Source organism: Cydia pomonella, chromosome 25 (genome assembly GCF_033807575.1).
Source record: "Cydia pomonella isolate Wapato2018A chromosome 25, ilCydPomo1, whole genome shotgun sequence".
Classification (NCBI taxonomy): domain Eukaryota; kingdom Metazoa; phylum Arthropoda; class Insecta; order Lepidoptera; family Tortricidae; genus Cydia; species Cydia pomonella.
In genome coordinates, this window is record NC_084727.1 from 6565610 (window position 1) to 6584078 (window position 18469).

The 18469-nt window shown below is 42.0% G+C and overlaps 1 protein-coding gene across 1 annotated transcript in view; it reads right to left on the reverse strand.

The window, feature by feature from the left end:
* Window positions 1-18469, reverse strand: part of LOC133531352 (U5 small nuclear ribonucleoprotein 200 kDa helicase) — a 73671-nt gene that overhangs the window by 11465 nt on the left and 43737 nt on the right. The window contains exons 24-35 of the mRNA XM_061869513.1: window positions 17560-17666; window positions 15552-15776; window positions 13934-14047; window positions 12573-12640; window positions 11474-11654; window positions 10407-10622; window positions 9363-9463; window positions 8522-8652; window positions 7870-8009; window positions 6193-6429; window positions 2966-3147; window positions 1137-1308 (exon numbers count right to left, since the gene is read on the reverse strand). Of these exons, the coding sequence (XP_061725497.1) occupies window positions 1137-1308; window positions 2966-3147; window positions 6193-6429; window positions 7870-8009; window positions 8522-8652; window positions 9363-9463; window positions 10407-10622; window positions 11474-11654; window positions 12573-12640; window positions 13934-14047; window positions 15552-15776; window positions 17560-17666 (1874 nt within the window). The remainder of the gene's footprint in view (window positions 1-1136; window positions 1309-2965; window positions 3148-6192; window positions 6430-7869; window positions 8010-8521; window positions 8653-9362; window positions 9464-10406; window positions 10623-11473; window positions 11655-12572; window positions 12641-13933; window positions 14048-15551; window positions 15777-17559; window positions 17667-18469) is intronic.

An 18469-nucleotide genomic window follows, 5' to 3' on the forward strand; every position in this document is an offset into this window, starting at 1 on the left:
TTAATTAGTTATGTCTTAATAAAATTTTTGGTCCAAGAAGAATGCAATAATTCTATATAATCTACAGTGTTAAAATAAATAGCGCGGTAATGTGATAAAAGACTTTATGGTTTATTTTACTCGCGATCAGGAGCAATAGTTATTTGTTTTTACAAGGGGGCGAAGTTATTGTTTAACCGCTCGTGCTAATATTGATACCCGAGCAAGCGAAAGATTCTTAAATTGAAGTACGACCGTAGCGAGTAGTTCGACAAGTGGAATCTCGAGCGTTGCGAGGGTTTCAAGGCACGAGGGTTAAATAAACTTTGCCTCCGGGTGAAACAAAAATTTTTCACCAGACCAACGCGAGGAAAATACTAACCATGAAATACCAAAAAAATCAAACCAAATCAAATCCAAATGAACGTAATAAAAAAAATTATCATTCAAAATCATAATTTAAAAGTCAATTCTACCAGCTAACATAAGGCAACAACTCAAAATTTGCATCTGATTACTTTGCCCCACATGTGGATAAAATGCAACGTTCTCAACGGTTTTTGAACAATCAAGAGGGCTTTTACCAGTTGGTGTGGTGAAAAAGTACATTGTGCAAGTGAAATTTTAGATAAGAGGGTGGTAATTCCCAGCAGCCGCAGGCTGGCGGGAATTAAAGACCCGAGTTTGCAATATTCTTACCTCCGGAGTTACACACAAAGTTTTTCCATCACACTTGTGAAGAGAAAACTAAATCTTAAGCGATATAATTCTTAAATACGTGAGGTGACATATCAAACATTCGTTCGCCATTTTGTAATTTCTTGACAGGTCAGGCATCGAAGGCACAGACCTATTCGGCATTAAGCCACGATTGAAAATAATTTTAAGCGACTGTTATATTACTCAAATTAAATCATTTTAAACATAAACAAAAATATTAAATTATAAACGTCAGTAATTTAAAAGTAAAACTCATTTATGCTACTTGGTTTGCATGAATAAGTAACATAATTTAAAAAAAAAACATTATTTAAAATTTTCACAATCCGTAACTCCCGCGGGAACAAAATAGGCCTTTGTCCTTCAGTACACCTGCATGAAATAAGATCTTTTTCGAGCAAGTGTGACGAAAAAGAGTATATTATAAGAGTATATACCTCCAGCGGGAGGCAGTCCAGCAGCAGCTTGGTGAAGAAGGTCTTGTGGTGCGCGCGGCACATGAGCACCGCCACGGAGTGGTCGTCCTCGGGCGCCGGGCAGGCGCGGCCCAGCATGTGCAGCACCGTCGTGATGGGGTACTGCTCGTACGTGTGGAGCTTGCCGTTGTAACTGTGGGGGATAATATATATATATATATTACGATATTATAACAGGAACTGCACCACGCGGCGGTCGTGTACTCACGTGTGTGTGTCGCACACTATCACAGTGTGTACGTGGGCGGCGAAGGCCCACGCTAGCTCGGCGGCCACCACGCACAGCTGGACGGCGCCGCTGGACACCAGGACCTGCAGCACGCGGCGGTCGTGTACTCACGTGTGTGTGTCGCACACTATCACAGTGTGTACGTGGGCGGCGAAGGCCCACGCTAGCTCGGCGGCCACCACGCACAGCTGGACGGCGCCGCTGGACACCAGGAACTGCAGCACGCGGCGGTCGTGTACTCACGTGTGTGTGTCGCACACTATCACAGTGTGTACGTGGGCGGCGAAGGCCCACGCTAGCTCGGCGGCCACCACGCACAGCTGGACGGCGCCGCTGGACACCAGGAACTGCAGCACGCGGCGGTCGTGTACTCACGTGTGTGTGTCGCACACTATCACAGTGTGTACGTGGGCGGCGAAGGCCCACGCTAGCTCGGCGGCCACCACGCACAGCTGGACGGCGCCGCTGGACACCAGGACCTGCAGCACGCGGCGGTCGTGTACTCACGTGTGTGTGTCGCACACTATCACAGTGTGTACGTGGGCGGCGAAGGCCCACGCTAGCTCGGCGGCCACCACGCACAGCTGGACGGCGCCGCTGGACACCAGGACCTGCAGCACGCGGCGGTCGTGTACTCACGTGTGTGTGTCGCACACTATCACAGTGTGTACGTGGGCGGCGAAGGCCCACGCTAGCTCGGCGGCCACCACGCACAGCTGGACGGCGCCGCTGGACACCAGGACCTGCAGCACGCGGCGGTCGTGTACTCACGTGTGTGTGTCGCACACTATCACAGTGTGTACGTGGGCGGCGAAGGCCCACGCTAGCTCGGCGGCCACCACGCACAGCTGGACGGCGCCGCTGGACACCAGGACCTGCAGCACGCGGCGGTCGTGTACTCACGTGTGTGTGTCGCACACTATCACAGTGTGTACGTGGGCGGCGAAGGCCCACGCCAGCTCGGCGGCCACCACGCACAGCTGGACGGCGCCGCTGGACACCAGGACCTGCAGCACGCGGCGGTCGTGTACTCACGTGTGTGTGTCGCACACTATCACAGTGTGTACGTGGGCGGCGAAGGCCCACGCTAGCTCGGCGGCCACCACGCACAGCTGGACGGCGCCGCTGGACACCAGGAACTGCAGCACGCGGCGGTCGTGTACTCACGTGTGTGTGTCGCACACTATCACAGTGTGTACGTGGGCGGCGAAGGCCCACGCTAGCTCGGCGGCCACCACGCACAGCTGGACGGCGCCGCTGGACACCAGGACCAGCAGCACGCGGCGGTCGTGTACTCACGTGTGTGTCGCACACTATCACAGTGTGTACGTGGGCGGCGAAGGCCCACGCTAGCTCGGCGGCCACCACGCACAGCTGGACGGCGCCGCTGGACACCAGGACCTGCAGCACGCGGCGGTCGTGTACTCACGTGTGTGTGTCGCACACTATCACAGTGTGTACGTGGGCGGCGAAGGCCCACGCCAGCTCGGCGGCCACCACGCACAGCTGGACGGCGCCGCTGGACACCAGGACCTGCAGCACGCGGCGGTCGTGTACTCACGTGTGTGTGTCGCACACTATCACAGTGTGTACGTGGGCGGCGAAGGCCCACGCTAGCTCGGCGGCCACCACGCACAGCTGGACGGCGCCGCTGGACACCAGGAACTGCACCACGCGGCGGTCGTCCGGGTCCACGCCCTCGTGGAGGTAGGACACGCCGGCAGCGAGGGTCTCCTTTAACATCTGGAAGGATTTTTTCGTTTAGTAAATTCTTCTTATTCCTCGCGTTGTCCCAGCATTTTACCACGGCTCATGGGAGCCTGGGGTCCGCTTGACAACTAATTCAACTTCCAACCCCTTTGTAAACTAGGCCTGGTTGGATTAGTCCGGTTTTCTCACGATGTTTCCCTTCACCGAAAAGCGACTGGTAAGCATCAAATAATACTTCGTACATAAGTTCCGAAAAACTCATTGGTACGGGCCGGGGTTTGAACCCGCGACCTCCGGATTGCAAGTCACACGCTCTTACCGCTAGGGCACCAGCGCTTCTAGCGGTTCGTTTAGTAAATTATAATTAGAAATCATTATTACAAGACCCGTGATATATAAGAACTTTGATATGTAAACTAAAAACGGACCTCGACGGAGAAGTTAGGGTTCCCCCCACATATGTCGACGCGGAATTGGAAAAAGCGAATGCATTAGCCGATCAGTCGTCGCTACGGCTGTAAACCTCCGTTCGGGATTTCGCGGCAGCTGTCCAGCTACGTTCGGCTGCCGCGAGCTTCGTGCGTCCGTTGTTTACTGACGTATAGAGATGAAAATTCCGGATAAAATCAAATGTTCCTTTCGGGAATTTTACCAAATTTAGTTTTTTTCGGTTTTTTTTTTCTGTTTTATCCAAAAAAATTAAATACGTCATACACAATGCCACTGATGAGTGAAGACAGTGTCAAATATATAAAATGCCAGATACTAACACATTAGACGTGCAACCTTGACCTTCCTGTTTAAATAACCGTATGCATATGGAAAAATACAGAAGTTTAAAGAATACTTGTTTTTTTTTGGAAATATTGTAACTGTAATTTGCATTGTTTTTTTCGAAAGAAACTTTAAAAGAAGAGTCGTTTGGAAATTTTACCGCATTTTGGTGCGACGACGAGCGAAGCGAGGAGGAGCGTGTTAGGTTAACCGTGCGCCAACTGCGCACCAATCCGAGCGAGCGAAACGAGCGTGCCGCGGCAGCGGCCGGCGAGTGCCAGAGTCGACATTATTAATATAAAATATATAACAAGTGTAATGGAATAAAAATATTGTATGAAACATTTGGTAAACATTACACAACCAAATAAATGTTACGCAAACTAAAACGTTCTACTATTCGAAAGGTGGTGTCTTTATAAAGTACAGGCCAAACGTGCAGTTGGTAACCGTGCGGTTGGGAAATAAAGCAGTTCATTTCACGAAATGAAATTATCCGAATAATTGGTTTATGCCCATGATGCATGTTATTTCATAAGTTAGTTTTAAGAATATTGCTATACCCTTACAGGGTTCACGTGGAACTGAATTAAGTAGTTTTAAAGAACTGTACACTAACATGAGTGCAATAAACAATTCTGATTCTGATTTTGGTTGGGGACTGATAATCGGCAATACAATTTTCTGCGGTAATTTAGAGAACCGTTTCAACTGGGTTAAGCGTAACAAAGCAAATGTTATGGGGTTAGGGTTTCTAAAAGGGTTATGAAGCGGTTTCTATTAATTAATTTAACCCCTTATTGGTGCAACACAAACAATCAAGAATAAGTCGTTTCTGTATTAAACTTTAGCCCAATATTGGTTGCGTTCAATGCTGAATAACTCATTAATAGGGTTTCAGCTCAACTTGATTAACTCACAGACTCAACGTTCGGGTTATGATAGTATGGATCAATATATTTTACAGTACATATGGGGCTACTTTATAGCACTAGTGCGAGAAGTAGCATATTACGTTACTGTGTCGAACATTTAAAGGGCCATATGTACTGTAAAACGTTGTACGATACATGTGCGAATAGGTAATTCGCAACTCGTGTCGATTTAAAACACTCCCTTCGGTCGTGTTTTAATTTATCGCCACTCGTTTCGAATTTCCTATTTTTCGCACTTGTATCGTAATGTACTATTCTGTTGAGTTCGTAACCGCTTCCGCTAAAACTCTAAACAGGGTTCTGAATGTGTATTGAGTTAATTTGAATTAATTTGAACGTTAGTTAGTTTAACCAGAATGACATGGTTTCTCAAATACAGCGTTATAATATAAAACCCCTCTTAAAAATTATAATGGTAAGCGGTTCAGGTCCCTGGTCAGAAGGTGAAAGAACAGTATAAGGAAGGTGTTTTTAAGACCCACTAGTCCAACTTCGAAGATTTTATAATTCTCGTTCGAAATTCAAAATCTCGGACGCAGGGCTGTGCCAAGACATTTCTTGTATTTTTAAATTCTTTGATTATTTTAATTCCAGTACAAACATAAAGAGTTAAGTATTTATTAGCCCAGACTGTGCAAGTGTTATTTAAACGTCGTAATTTCATAGAAGTTTGTTTTCATTGTCATATTAATTTAATAATATAGATATTTACTTGTCTTTTCATACATTAATAACAAGGTTCCTGGTTCATAACATCACTTTACCATGTTCATTTAAAAACCCGCAACGCCACCTGCCGAGTCTAAAAGTAAAAAATAATTTAGAAGTAACCATCAAAAATATTTTTGACACACTTTTATTGCCGACTGCACTTTCTCTTTTTTGTATGTCTATCAAGTACTTCTGGAACTCTTTCAAATGAGCCTAGATTCAATGTGTTTACGTATCCCATCGAAGAGTTCTTTTGGCTACCTTCTGACTGCATCATCAGATTAGCTCCATGTTAGCATACTATAGCATTGTCATCGGAAATACGGAAGTATACCAAATTTCAGTTCCAACAGACACCAGGAAGTGGTTCAAATTTAAGTTACAAGATTTGAAGCACATATATATATGTATATTTATACAAAGAAGATACGCGGTGAAGTTAAATAAAAGTGTGTAAAAAAGTCTTTAGTAATACAAATATAACTAACTAATATTTTTGCTCGCTGGCGACGGTCCGTCCGGGCGCAACCCTTAGCAAACATGCTTAAATCTGTCGCGTCGTCACTTGTTTTTACCCGAGATCTGCACATTTTTTTTGTTCGAAGTTGGACTACACGTTATAAATCGGTGTACACTGGTGGAAGGGTGCATCATTTACCTTATCCTGTATTTTATCGAGGTACTTCTGCATCTCCTCCTGGTTGGCATGCAGGAACCTGGCAGCTTTCCCTTGCGCCGCAGCCAAGGCTAGCAGGTCAGCGGCCAGGAGGCGGGAGTCGCGGCGCGAGGGCACGAACACGGCGGCGGGGCGCGCGCCGGCGTGGCGCACGATGGCGTTGTAGATGGGCTTCGTCAGGGACGACAGGCGCGACGCCGCGTGCGGGATGTTGAAACCCTGGGGACGGGTGCTCAGTTATCATACTGCTGGAGAGTTGGCTACTTGACACATAAATAAATAAATAAATATATAGTACATTACAATACAAGTGCGAAAAATAGGAAATTCGAAACGAGTGGCGATAAATTAAAACACGACCGAAGGGAGTGTTTTAAATCGGCACGAGTTGCGAATTACCTATTCGCACATGTATCGTACAACGTTTTACAGTACATATGGCCCTGTAAATGTTCGACACAGTAACGTAATATGCTAATTTTCGCACTAGTGCTATAAAGTAGCACCATATGTACTGTAATATAAATATTATAGGACATTATTACACAAATTGACTAAGTCCCACAGTAAGCTCAATAAGGCTTGTGTTGAGGGTACTTACACAACGATATATATAATATATAAATACTTAAATATATAGAAAACACCCGTGACTCAGAAACAAATACCCATGCTCATCACACGACTAAATGCCCTTACCAGGATTTGAACCCGGGACCATCGGCTTCATAGACAGGGTCACTACCCACGAGGCCAGACCGGTCGTCACATGTTGAATATTATAACAAAATTTTGATAAATGGATAGAAAATGAGCCATATATTATAAAAAAAGTGGAATTTAAAAATACATATTGAGATCATGGAAAAATACAAGGCTCAAAAGTAAAAACAATTTTTTTTTTTTAAACTTTCAAATTGTAAAAAGAAAATGGTACCATTCGATTCCTTACATTTTATTGAAAAATTAATTGTATGACAACTATATACATAAACGCAATATTTCAGGGTCAAAATAGCAATTCTCTTGATCTTCCATACATTTAGAACAGACTAATGTAATGTGACGTCACATTACATTATCATTTTGTTAGAGGCGTTTCAATCGTCGAGTGCGAGCGTCAGACTTTTAACTCTCATTTCTGACCTTTGTGTTGCTTAAATGCCATGAGTCCTATATAGAGATTTTATCCCGACGAAAATCAAGATCGATTGACATTATTCACAAAAAATTGTCAAGTAACCAATTCGTGTCATTCACGATGACGCGCAGATTTGTCAAATCTAACCTTTAATAACATGACGATACGAGTTCAGGCACGCGTCTTTGTGAATGACACGATCTATAGTCTATAACACTTTAAAATCTCGCGTTTTGTACACATATTTATAGTCTTTTTCAAACGCGAAGGGTAGGGTGACATTTGATTTGTTTTCATTCCATGCTTTCGATGAATTCTTTTTTAACAAAGCGGACAGCTGCCCCGGTTTTTAGTGATAAGACCGCCTGTTTACATCTTCTTAATGTGCTGTATGTTTCTGTATTGAGGTGTGCAATAAAGAGTATTTGTATTGTATATCATAAAAAAATCCTGTGTAATGTATTGAGTTTTGAATTTAAGTACGTAGAAATGTTAAGATATAAAAAGTGTCAACTGACCTGTATGTGCAGCTCTAGTGGTAGCGGCCTCACGCTGGGATGGAAGTTGAAGGTGGCGTTAGAGTTGCAGCCGAGCCACTGCGCCACGTCGCGCGCGTCCGCTAGAGGGAGCGACAGCGCCACTATGCGGATCTGACGACCTGTAACCGACAAATGCGTTAAAATTCTCATGACATCACATGTCAGACACTTACTGTTGTTTCGTTTGTGAACGGCCTCAGTTTTGTATTTGAAATATTCTCGAACAATGAGAAATTAGGTAGCCACCCCGGTGCACAAAATAAACAATGCCTTGTGTTTAACAGCTTAGAGTTGGAGGCCAAAAAATCATCTCAGATAATTCACACTATAGTTGACTTAACGATCTGGGAGGATAGTTAACAATGCCTTTTGTTTTGTTTAACAGCTTAGGGTGTGAGGCCAAAAAATCATCTCAAATAATTCATACCATAGTTGACTTACCGATCTGGGAGGATATTTAACAATGCCTTTTGTAAACAACTTAGTTTGAGGCCAAAAATTCATCACAGAAAATTCATACTAGACTTGACTTACCGATCTGGGAGGATATATAACAATGCCTTTTGTTTAATAGCTTACGGTTTGCGACCAAAAAAATCATCTCAGATAATTCATACTATAGTTGACTTACCGATTTGGGAGGATATGTACCGCATCCGGGAGCACACCACCTCCAATACTGGGCCTTCGTCGCCTCCGAGCAGCTGCAGGGCATCCACGATGAATAGGGACACCGATTGCACGCTCTTTCGCACTTTCCATCTAAGAACGAAAAAAGGTTATTTCGATGCAGCCCAAATTATGCTGCGGCAAATTTATGTAATAGAATACCTGCCCATTTTAAGTCGGAGGAAAATATAACAATATTTAATAAGTCACTCAAAAAGTACCTCATAGAAAAATGTTATAATTCTGTCGATGAATTTGTAGCGGACAGTTTAACTACAACTGTCCGCTACAACTTGAAGTTTCAAATATTTATATTTTATGTGTATAATGTTAGAATAAGTAATTAGTGTAGATATTGTAACACCCCAATCGGGTAGTTTCATGTAATATTTAATATATTTTGTACCTACAACATGTATGAAATTATAAAAATATAAAGGTTTCATTAGTTTTGGGTTGCCTTTTGAATTTGGCTTCTATAGACGGTGAAATCCCTAAATATCAACTCAAATTTATTGTAACTTCATAACCTTGAGGGGTTCGTAGCGGTACTGATAATTCCGCTACTCGATGCTAGATGTCGACTACGAAAATAATAAGCGTATGGAGTGACACTCTATGCGAGTCCAAGAGTATGTGTCGCGGTCAGATCTTAAATTTTGATCTTTTTATGAAATACCATCTTAGACTTGATCACTTCATGATATGGTTAGGTTAGATTAGGTCAGTTCATGATGTGGCCAACCAATAATTTCATGAAATGATTGCCATATTATGAAATGATATTGATAGCAGGGCCTCACCTCCGCGAGAGCACGTCCCATTTCTCAGCGGTAGTGATGATGATCTGTCCCCTGTTTAACAGCTTGTGGTCTGTTGCTGTCTCGCCTGTTAGCTGCACCACCTGTTAAAAATATTGTTTTCATGAACTTAATATTATAGTCTGTCGAGCCATTTCCGTTAGTAGAAAAAGGCGGCAAATTTCAAAAAATGTAGGCGAGACGGGTTATCACCCATAGAGAATTTGAATTTCGAGCCTTTTTCTACTGACAAAGTTGTTTGTGGGATAGTCTTATATATCTTTCAGTAAGAGTAGCAGAGAAAGCGCTATTATTGTTTGTTCTTTTTTTATTCCCCACCGTAAATTTTAGTATGGTTGGTGGGCAACAAATAACTCGACCAAATTACGTAGGTTGTTTTTGGTATGTTGTCAGGAATTATCGTTAATAATCTTTTGTCCCTTTCTATCATATCAATACGTCGGAAAGGGACAAACGATTATTAGCGGCATTGTAACTTTAGTCCACGTTTATAAATAAGGGGGTTAGGTCGTGCCGTGCGAATCACCGCTCGTGCTTGAATCAAATCGGGAAAATGCGATTGTCATACTTCGACTACTATTTGTGACTTTTGTATTGCTTTAAGGCAAAGAAAATTCGAAATAGAGGTGGATTGTCAAAGATCTTTCGACACATGATTAAAACTTTTAGAACGCCATTTGACTTTGATCCTTATTCTTTCACTGATATGTGTAATTTTTTTTAAATATCAAAAACTGGCGCCATCTACTAGAGCATAGGCCAAAGGTATGACGGCATTTTTTCGAGCGATGGTGCTATTTCAAATTCTCTTTGTTTAAGGCAATGGGTCCCATATAGACATTTGATTCACAAAACAAACCTGATCAACGGATACCATTAATAAAAAAAAACAACAAACCTGTATGGAATAAAAAAGAAGTGGAGTTGCAGGCGTACATAGGTTACGGAGACTGCTTACCATCAGGCGGGCCGTATGCTTGTTTGCCACCAGCGTAGTATAAAAAAGTATAGTAAAGTGTCACTGACCTTAAGGTTGAACCCGTCCGGGGTGGCGAACTTGTGGTACCAGTCGGAGAACACGATGTCAGCCAGCGCGTCCTTGGGCAGCAGGTACACGGCGCGGGCGGCGGCGTTGCCGGCCAGCAGCCGCAGCAGCGCCAGCTCCGCCACCACCGCCTTGCCCGAGCCCGACGGCGCGCCCACGAACACGTTGTCGTCCGTGTTGTACACTGCGTTGAACACCTGGACGGCCAAATCATTATTAACTAAGCTATCCAATATGGGATTTGGATCATTCAACGAGCTTTAATTTTTAAAAAAAAGGACCCGACTGGTTACAAATAATGAAATTTTGAAATGGTCTTTTCACTCGCTTTCATTTTTATATTTTTACAAGCTTATATTTACTTTCACATGACCATTGTCTGTTTGTAATCAAATCTTGCAAGTTAAATTTGACCCACTTCCCGGTTTCCGATGAAGCTGAAAATTTGCATACATATGTAAGTCGGGTGACAATGCAATATTATGGTACCATCGAGCTGATCTGATGATGGAGACAGGAGGTGGCCATAGGAACTCTGTGATAAAACAACGCAACCTAATTGTGTTTGGGGTTTTTAGAATTTGCTTGATGAGTATTAGTTGCCTGTGGAAAGAAAAGTAGTCAGCGATAAAAGCTTGTACCAAAAATGAAATTTTTGCCAAAAACTTATTAGCTTTTGTGCATAACTATTCGAATCGATTAAGTCCCTCGAAAAAGTCGCTAAATAAATAAAATAAATAAATATTATAGGACATTCTTACAAAAATTGACTAAGTCCCACATTAAGCCCAAAAAAGCTTGTGTAGTGGGTACTTAGACAACGATATACATAAATACATAGAAAACACCCATGATTCAAGAACAAATATCTGTGCTCATCACACAAATAAATGCTCTTACCGGGTTCTGAACCCAGGGGAGCTTCATAGGTTCACTACCTACTAGGCCAGACCGGTCATCAATATTGCTAATTAAATGTATGCCAGCTGTATTGTGATCCAAAAAAGCGCTAACTCCGTTTTTCAACCTACCACCTTAGATTACGTACCTGTGTTTGCACAGGGTTGAACTGTTCGAACGTCTTTTTGTACAACGCCTCAAACGTAGGGTTCCGGAGAGCGGAGACAGGCAAAGGCTGAAGGTCCAACAGCTCTGTGGGCGGGAGGTTCTTCTCGGGTAAGATCAGATGCTGGAAGGAGACGGGTAGCTGTGTCTCGGCTGCTATCCATCTGGTAACAAAGAATAATAAACTTTATACATAAGTTGCACGGATTTTCATAAATGACATTTAGTTTTGATATTTGTAGAAGGTATGTCACGAAGGTCGCATTGAAAATGTAGCTGTTAGTATCATTCCTAATTAGAAAAAATCTGTTAGTACATGAAACCAAAGAGAATTAAGAAGACCAAGAGTGCTCACTCCATACAACGGTTTTGTTACCAAAAATACTATTATTTTCGTAGTCTACATCTAGCGTCAAGTAGGGGAACTCTCAGTACTGCTACTCGACCATAGATGTCGCGGTAAAAAAGAAGTCTAATGCTCAATGATTTTCCGCTAATATTGTAACTAGATTAACCGGAACTCAATTTTTAACTCCTACGCTTACTCTGGCTATAATATTAGCTGAAAATCTTTGAGCATTATACTTTTTGTTTGCCGCGACATCTATGGTCGAGTAGCAGTACTGAGAGTTCCGCTGCTTGACGCTAGATGTAGACTACGAAAATAATAGTACTTCTGGTAACAAAACCGTTGTATGGAGTGAGCACTCTTGGTCTTCTTAATTCTCTTTGATAAAACCATAAGTTGCCTTTGATCGGGATATTATAGTGTTGAAAAATGCTGTTTACTGGTCAAAATGCATTACATGAAAGCAGTTTGCGCGCACTGCTTATAGGCGAGTCGATGAGACTGGACACTACCTTCGCTCATTCGCATTCGCAAAATATTCGTTTCATTTGATGCGAATATCTAAAATGATGCGAATATTCGTACTCGACTGGAAAGCTCTCCATTATACGAATGTATAAAATACTATTACCATCCACCCCAGTTGAATGGCAGATTGATAGTTCGTTTACATTAACTTTTAATGACAAGTTAATTAATCTGATGTATTAATTAAATGAATGAATTCTCTCACCTGTCAGACACGACTCGGAGGAAATATTGCGGCGGCAGAGGTTCGAACACAGGCACAAACAGTTTTACCTACAACAAAATAAAACAGATTACCTAAAATTACATATTTATTTATTTATTGTTCGGAGAACCAACAGCTATAAATTGCACAATAGTTATATATACGGGATGTGGCCTGTAACATGAGCAAAAAATTAAACTGTAGACTGTACTTCTCAAACTGACCAACATTTGTTCAGCGACTTTCAAACATTATGAAGATTTTAGACTTCCTATTTCTCATACAAATTAAATATTGTCTTCAATGTACGCTGTCATCAGTGTAATTGACGTTGCTTGTCACGCTTTAAACTTAACACACCTGTATATTTTAACAAATTAAATAATTTAATTAATTATTTTCGTAAAATATACAGGTGTTTATAAAGTAGGGGATAGTGCTACCCGGTAAGCAAAATTTGCCTGTTTTGGGCAACGCCGCTCTTCCTTAATTTACAGATTGCCACACGAAAATTTAAGTTTTATATCGAAAATTTAGTAAAGGCTACCTAAAGGTTGTCTGGAAGAGATCGCTTTTTAGCGATAAGACCGCCTGTTGTTACCTGGTTCTATTTTCCTTTAAAATTCATTTGTAGTTTTACATGTATGTAAAATGTATAATTGTTGGTGCAATAAAGAATATTTACTTACTTACTTAGTTACTAATAATATTAGACGATCGATATTAGACTAATATTATTAGTCCACCAATTGGGTACTTGACACATGTTGAATATTAAAACAAAATTTAGTTCAATGGATAGAAAATGAGTCATCCATTATAAAAAAAGGAATTTAAAAAAATATATTGAGGTTATAAAAAATTACAAGGCTCCAAAGCCTCAAAAAAACATTTTTTTTTGTCTTTCAAACATAGAAAAGAAAATGGCACCATTCGATTCCTAACATTTTATTGAAAAATAAATTGTATGACAACTATTATATAATATATAATTATATAAACGCAATATTTCAGGGTCAAAATAGCAATTTCCTTGATCTTCCATACATTTAGGACAGACTTATGTAATGTGACGTCACATTACATTATCATTTTGTTAGAGGCGTTTCAATCGTCGAGTGCGAGCGTCAGACTTTAACTCTCATTTCAGACCTTTGTGTTGCTTAAATGCCATGAGACCTATATAGACATTTGATCCTCAGGAAAATCAAGATCGTTTGACATTATTTACAAATAATTATCAAGTAGCCAATTGTTAAATCGTATGGGTTGCTATGACAACACACTAATAATATTAGACTAATATCTTTCGAGAAATGGGATCCTAGCATAAGCGCTAATCTGAATAGAGTATTAGTCACCGTGTGCTCGTCCTTGCAGTACTTCTCTTTGAGCAGGAGGAACTCGTGGTGCAGCACCACCTCGGAGTCCACGTCCTCCACCAGGATCCAGAACGCCTCCGACTGCCCGTGGATCTGTAAATATAATGCAGCATTAGTGGATCGTTAGTATCATCACACATCAAGCTAAAAGTATTTTGTGCAACAGGTACATAATAAGGGTCGTTAAAATTTAACGAAGTTGAATTTTGTAAAGACAGGCCCGAGAATTTTAAGGCCTGATTATGTACAATTGCACACATAATTCTTTCTAAGACAGCAAAGACCTAAAGTTATAAATAAATTCAAATATTGGTTGGTATATATTTGCCTAGAAGTTAGAAAAAAACAACGGTTGCATAATATTGTATGAATATTCCAAAGAACACTGCTTTCAGGATAACAGTTATAAATGATTCACGGTTAGTTTCACTAGACTTATATTTTAGATATAAATTGGAAGGACAAGGTTACGAACGAGAGGGTTCTTGAGATTGCTCAGCTACCCAGCCTCTTTGCGCTGCTAAAGCAGAGACGCTTACGTTGGCTGGGGCATGTGCATCGAATGCAACCTTCTCGATTGCCGCGGCGTATTTTACTTGGCGCCATGGCTGATGCCAAGAGAAGCGTCGGTCGGCCTATGTTACGGCATAAGGACTGCGCCAATTATTATTTATTTATTATTATTATTAAGACACTTGCAAGTAAGCGAGCCAAGCGTCATCAGCCCTACACCTGTTCGCCACGGACACACTTCACCTGCCTGGCTTGTGGTCGTGTTTGCAGCTCCCGGATTGGCCTACACAGCCATGAAAAGCGCTGCCGCCCTACCTGACACTGTTAGAATAGTCTGTAATAGACTCAAAGGCCAATGACATATTGACCGGGATATGGACCGTGATTACCTTTTGTATTGTTTTCGAGCCCGACATTTCAAAGCAGTTACATGCATCTTGTTCACGGGTACTGGATATAGCGGGCCGCGATGTGTGGACCGCGCTCGGTCTACCCTCATTCGAGCGCGTCGGCTGCGTTCGCTCTCAACGTTAACAAAAAGTGTGAACCCGTCCAGTGGTAGCGGTACTTGTGGGGTCTTGTTCTCTAATTGTTAAGGTCTTACACGACTAAGGTTTTAAGTCATAATAGTAAGTAATCCTGTTCCGTAAGAACCGATTACTTACGCATTTAATGTAAAGCTTCGGCGTAAGATTCTTCTTCTTCTTCTTCTTTAGCCCCTCTCTACCCTTTGGGTGTAGGCCTCCTTCATTTTATGCCACTCGTCACGGTTCTGTGCGACCTGGAGCCACTTCTTCCCCGCAGTCCTTTTGATGTCGTCGTCCCAACGCATCTGGGGTCTACTTTGAGGACGTTCCTCCCCCCATGGTCGCCACTCCAGTAGACGTTTGCTCCACGAATCGGTTTTTCGTGCTATATGACCGGCCCATTCCCACTTCAGTAAGATTATTAATCTATATTAAGAAATAAATCAACACATTGAGTGCCGAGCGAGTTCCCTGTTCGTACTCACTTTCCTCAAAGCGGGAAAATGCTGAGATCGGCTACGAACACATTAGCAGTGAATGTGAATAATAACTCTTACCTTTTCATCCCAATGAAAATCAGGCGTGATGGTAAGCTGCACTCGCAGCGTGCTTCTCGTGATAGGTTGTATGTGTGTGGACAGCTCGAGCTTCGGGAACTGATGGACGTATTTATGTATCATTTTGCCGAGTTTCGGGGCTCGAACGAGCTCTCCTATCTCGTTGGGGCCGAGTTCGTAGAGTTTTTCCCAGGGGAAATTCTTCTTTTCGAGTTTCTTTATCACCTGTGAGTGTAACAAATAGTTGTAAGTGATCTGGCAAGCAAGAAGTCATACCGCCTTAGGCCCTTTTTTATAAAACTATTATAGTATTTTACAGTACATATGGTGCCACTTTAACGCACTAGTGCGCAAATTAGCATATTACGTTACTGTGTCAAACATTTAAAGGGCCATATGTACTGTAAAACGTTGTACGATACATGTGCGAATAGGTAATTCGCAACTCGTGTCGATTTAAAACACTCCCTTCGGTCGTGTTTTAATTTATCGCCACTCGTTTTGAATTTCCTATTATTCGCACTTGTATCGTAATGTACTAGTGTGCAACAGGTATATCATAAGGGTTCTTAAAATTCAAGGCCCAACTCAAAACATGAGCTGTTGGATTCTAATAATATCATATAAGTATTTTTTATTGTTATTGGTCGCAATCAGCCGCTGTCTCCTTTTTATTCCGTGATTGTTCACATTATAATATCTACACACTACTCCATATCAAAATCTATATCAAAGTTATTAAAAACTATTTTATTCGACCAGATTGTCGCAAATAGGCAAATTTAGATACATCTGGAGCGGGAGCGGCCTTTAAAATAACTAGCGACTGTTCGATGTACATTGCTGCTTTTTGTTCGTTTTCTAGGGATACCATACTTTAGTTTGCTTTACATTGCTACTGACATATCCCGCTTGACAAGCTATATCGAAAGAATATCATGCAGCTCTTTTTAAAAAGGATGTAATGAATTTTTGTCATAAAACGGATTTCGTTGGCATATAGCATAAGACGACCAGTTTGGCCTAGTGGGTAGTGACCCTGCCTACGAAGCCGATGGTCCCGGGTTCAAATCCTGGTAAGGGCATTTATTCGTGTGATGAGCATGGATATTTGTCCCTGAGTCATGGGTGTTTTCTATGTATTTAAGTATTTATAAATATTTATATATTATATATATCGTTGTCTAAGTACCCTCAACACAAGCCTTATTGAGCTTACTGTGGGACTTAGTCAATTTGTGTAATAATGTCCTATAATATTTATTATTATTATTTATTATTATCTCCGTTACAAACTCTCGGGTTTTTAAGCCCGGTCATTTATAAGGCGTGCGTGGGGATATAGATCCAACACGTAGAGGCCGTTTGGAGAGCTTTGATGTCATGTAGAACGCCTGCTGGAACCCATTCATGTGTACATAAATAGATACCCATAAACCGGTTTCAGCAGGCATTGGAGGCTATTGCAGAAAAATGGAAAGAGTCCTGGTCTATGGTTTGAATTTGGGTGGAAAATAAGACTGGGCTATTGCTAAGAGTTCCGGACACCTGCCATAACATTGTGATATACAGTGTTATCGAGGCAGGCGGTGACTCGCCACTCGCTAGATGGGCACCTGATGCGCCATCGTAAATACGGCCAGGCGCAACACCGGCGTGAGCGGCTCAGGGGTGTCGAGAGGTGTGCTGCGCTTTCTCCGAAGTTACTCGCGGCGTTATGCCCTTTAACACTTCCACCCCTGGAGCGTACAGCTCTAACGTCTCCCCTCTGGACGGCCAATTAAGGCAAGCCAGAGCTGAGAGTCCTACGGGTCCCCTTGGGGCTCCACTCCGACCGACGAAGACACGCCGGAGACGGAGATCCTGACCGACTCTCTTATTATTATTATTATTATAAGATTTTATTTTTATATCCCTTTCTTCCAGAGTTTAATACGACATGATTTTTGGTACAAATACAAGTATGAACACGCGATTAAACGATCAATGAAAAAAGAACAAAAGTTACCTCTTCAGGCATTTTTCGGAACTGTCTGAGCGGTGACATGGACTGCCACATGCGGCGGTCCACCATCTTGCAGAGGGCCAGCGTCTTGTCCACCAGCTGGGCCCAGCCTGGCAACAATCATGTCAATTATTAGGATGATGGCTAAAACGAGTTAATAAAGACCAAATTAGATAACTATAGCGTCATATGTTATATGCGCACTGAATTATCAAATGTTACCTGTTTACAGCCAGGATTTATCAGGATTTATCAAGTAGGCATATTACAATAGGCATGCTTGCATTGATATTGACTTGCATCATTTCAATGCGACAAAGTACCTTGTGTAGTTAATATAAGCAAAGATCTATGAAGCGTATAAGATATATAAAGCCTAAGAAAAAAACGTGCCACCGAAAATAAATAAAAAAACAACGGGTTGCACTCCGGGAGTGCCGGCAGAAGTGAAAACTTGAATATTAACGTTGTGCATTTTTGATATTTTGGAATGGTTAGGGAATAATTTTACACGAATTGCTTTATCAGTATGAAAGTGTTATCATTTGTGTAGTAAAATACAATACTTATCTATTGCAAGCGCCCTGCGCCGCCTAAACGAAACGGCAGGTGCAGGTATACATTTTCGCCGCGCGGTAGAAAGAGAGGGGGATACTTCCCCTCCTACGCCGCGCCGGCGGTCTACTGGCTTCAATTACATTGTAACAGTTTTTCGATCAGGTCACGTGTCCGTCTTACGAATTTTCAATCTGACGAATCTGGTGACCTGTCGCGAGTTTAAAAATTTTCCCCCATCACAAAAAGTGCACAGCGCCGCTAAAGACGTTTTCACTTAAAAAATTTGCTCGAAAAGATGGCGCCATACCTTTGGCATGCTTTTGCCTATACTCGTGTAGAAGGCGACACCGTTTAA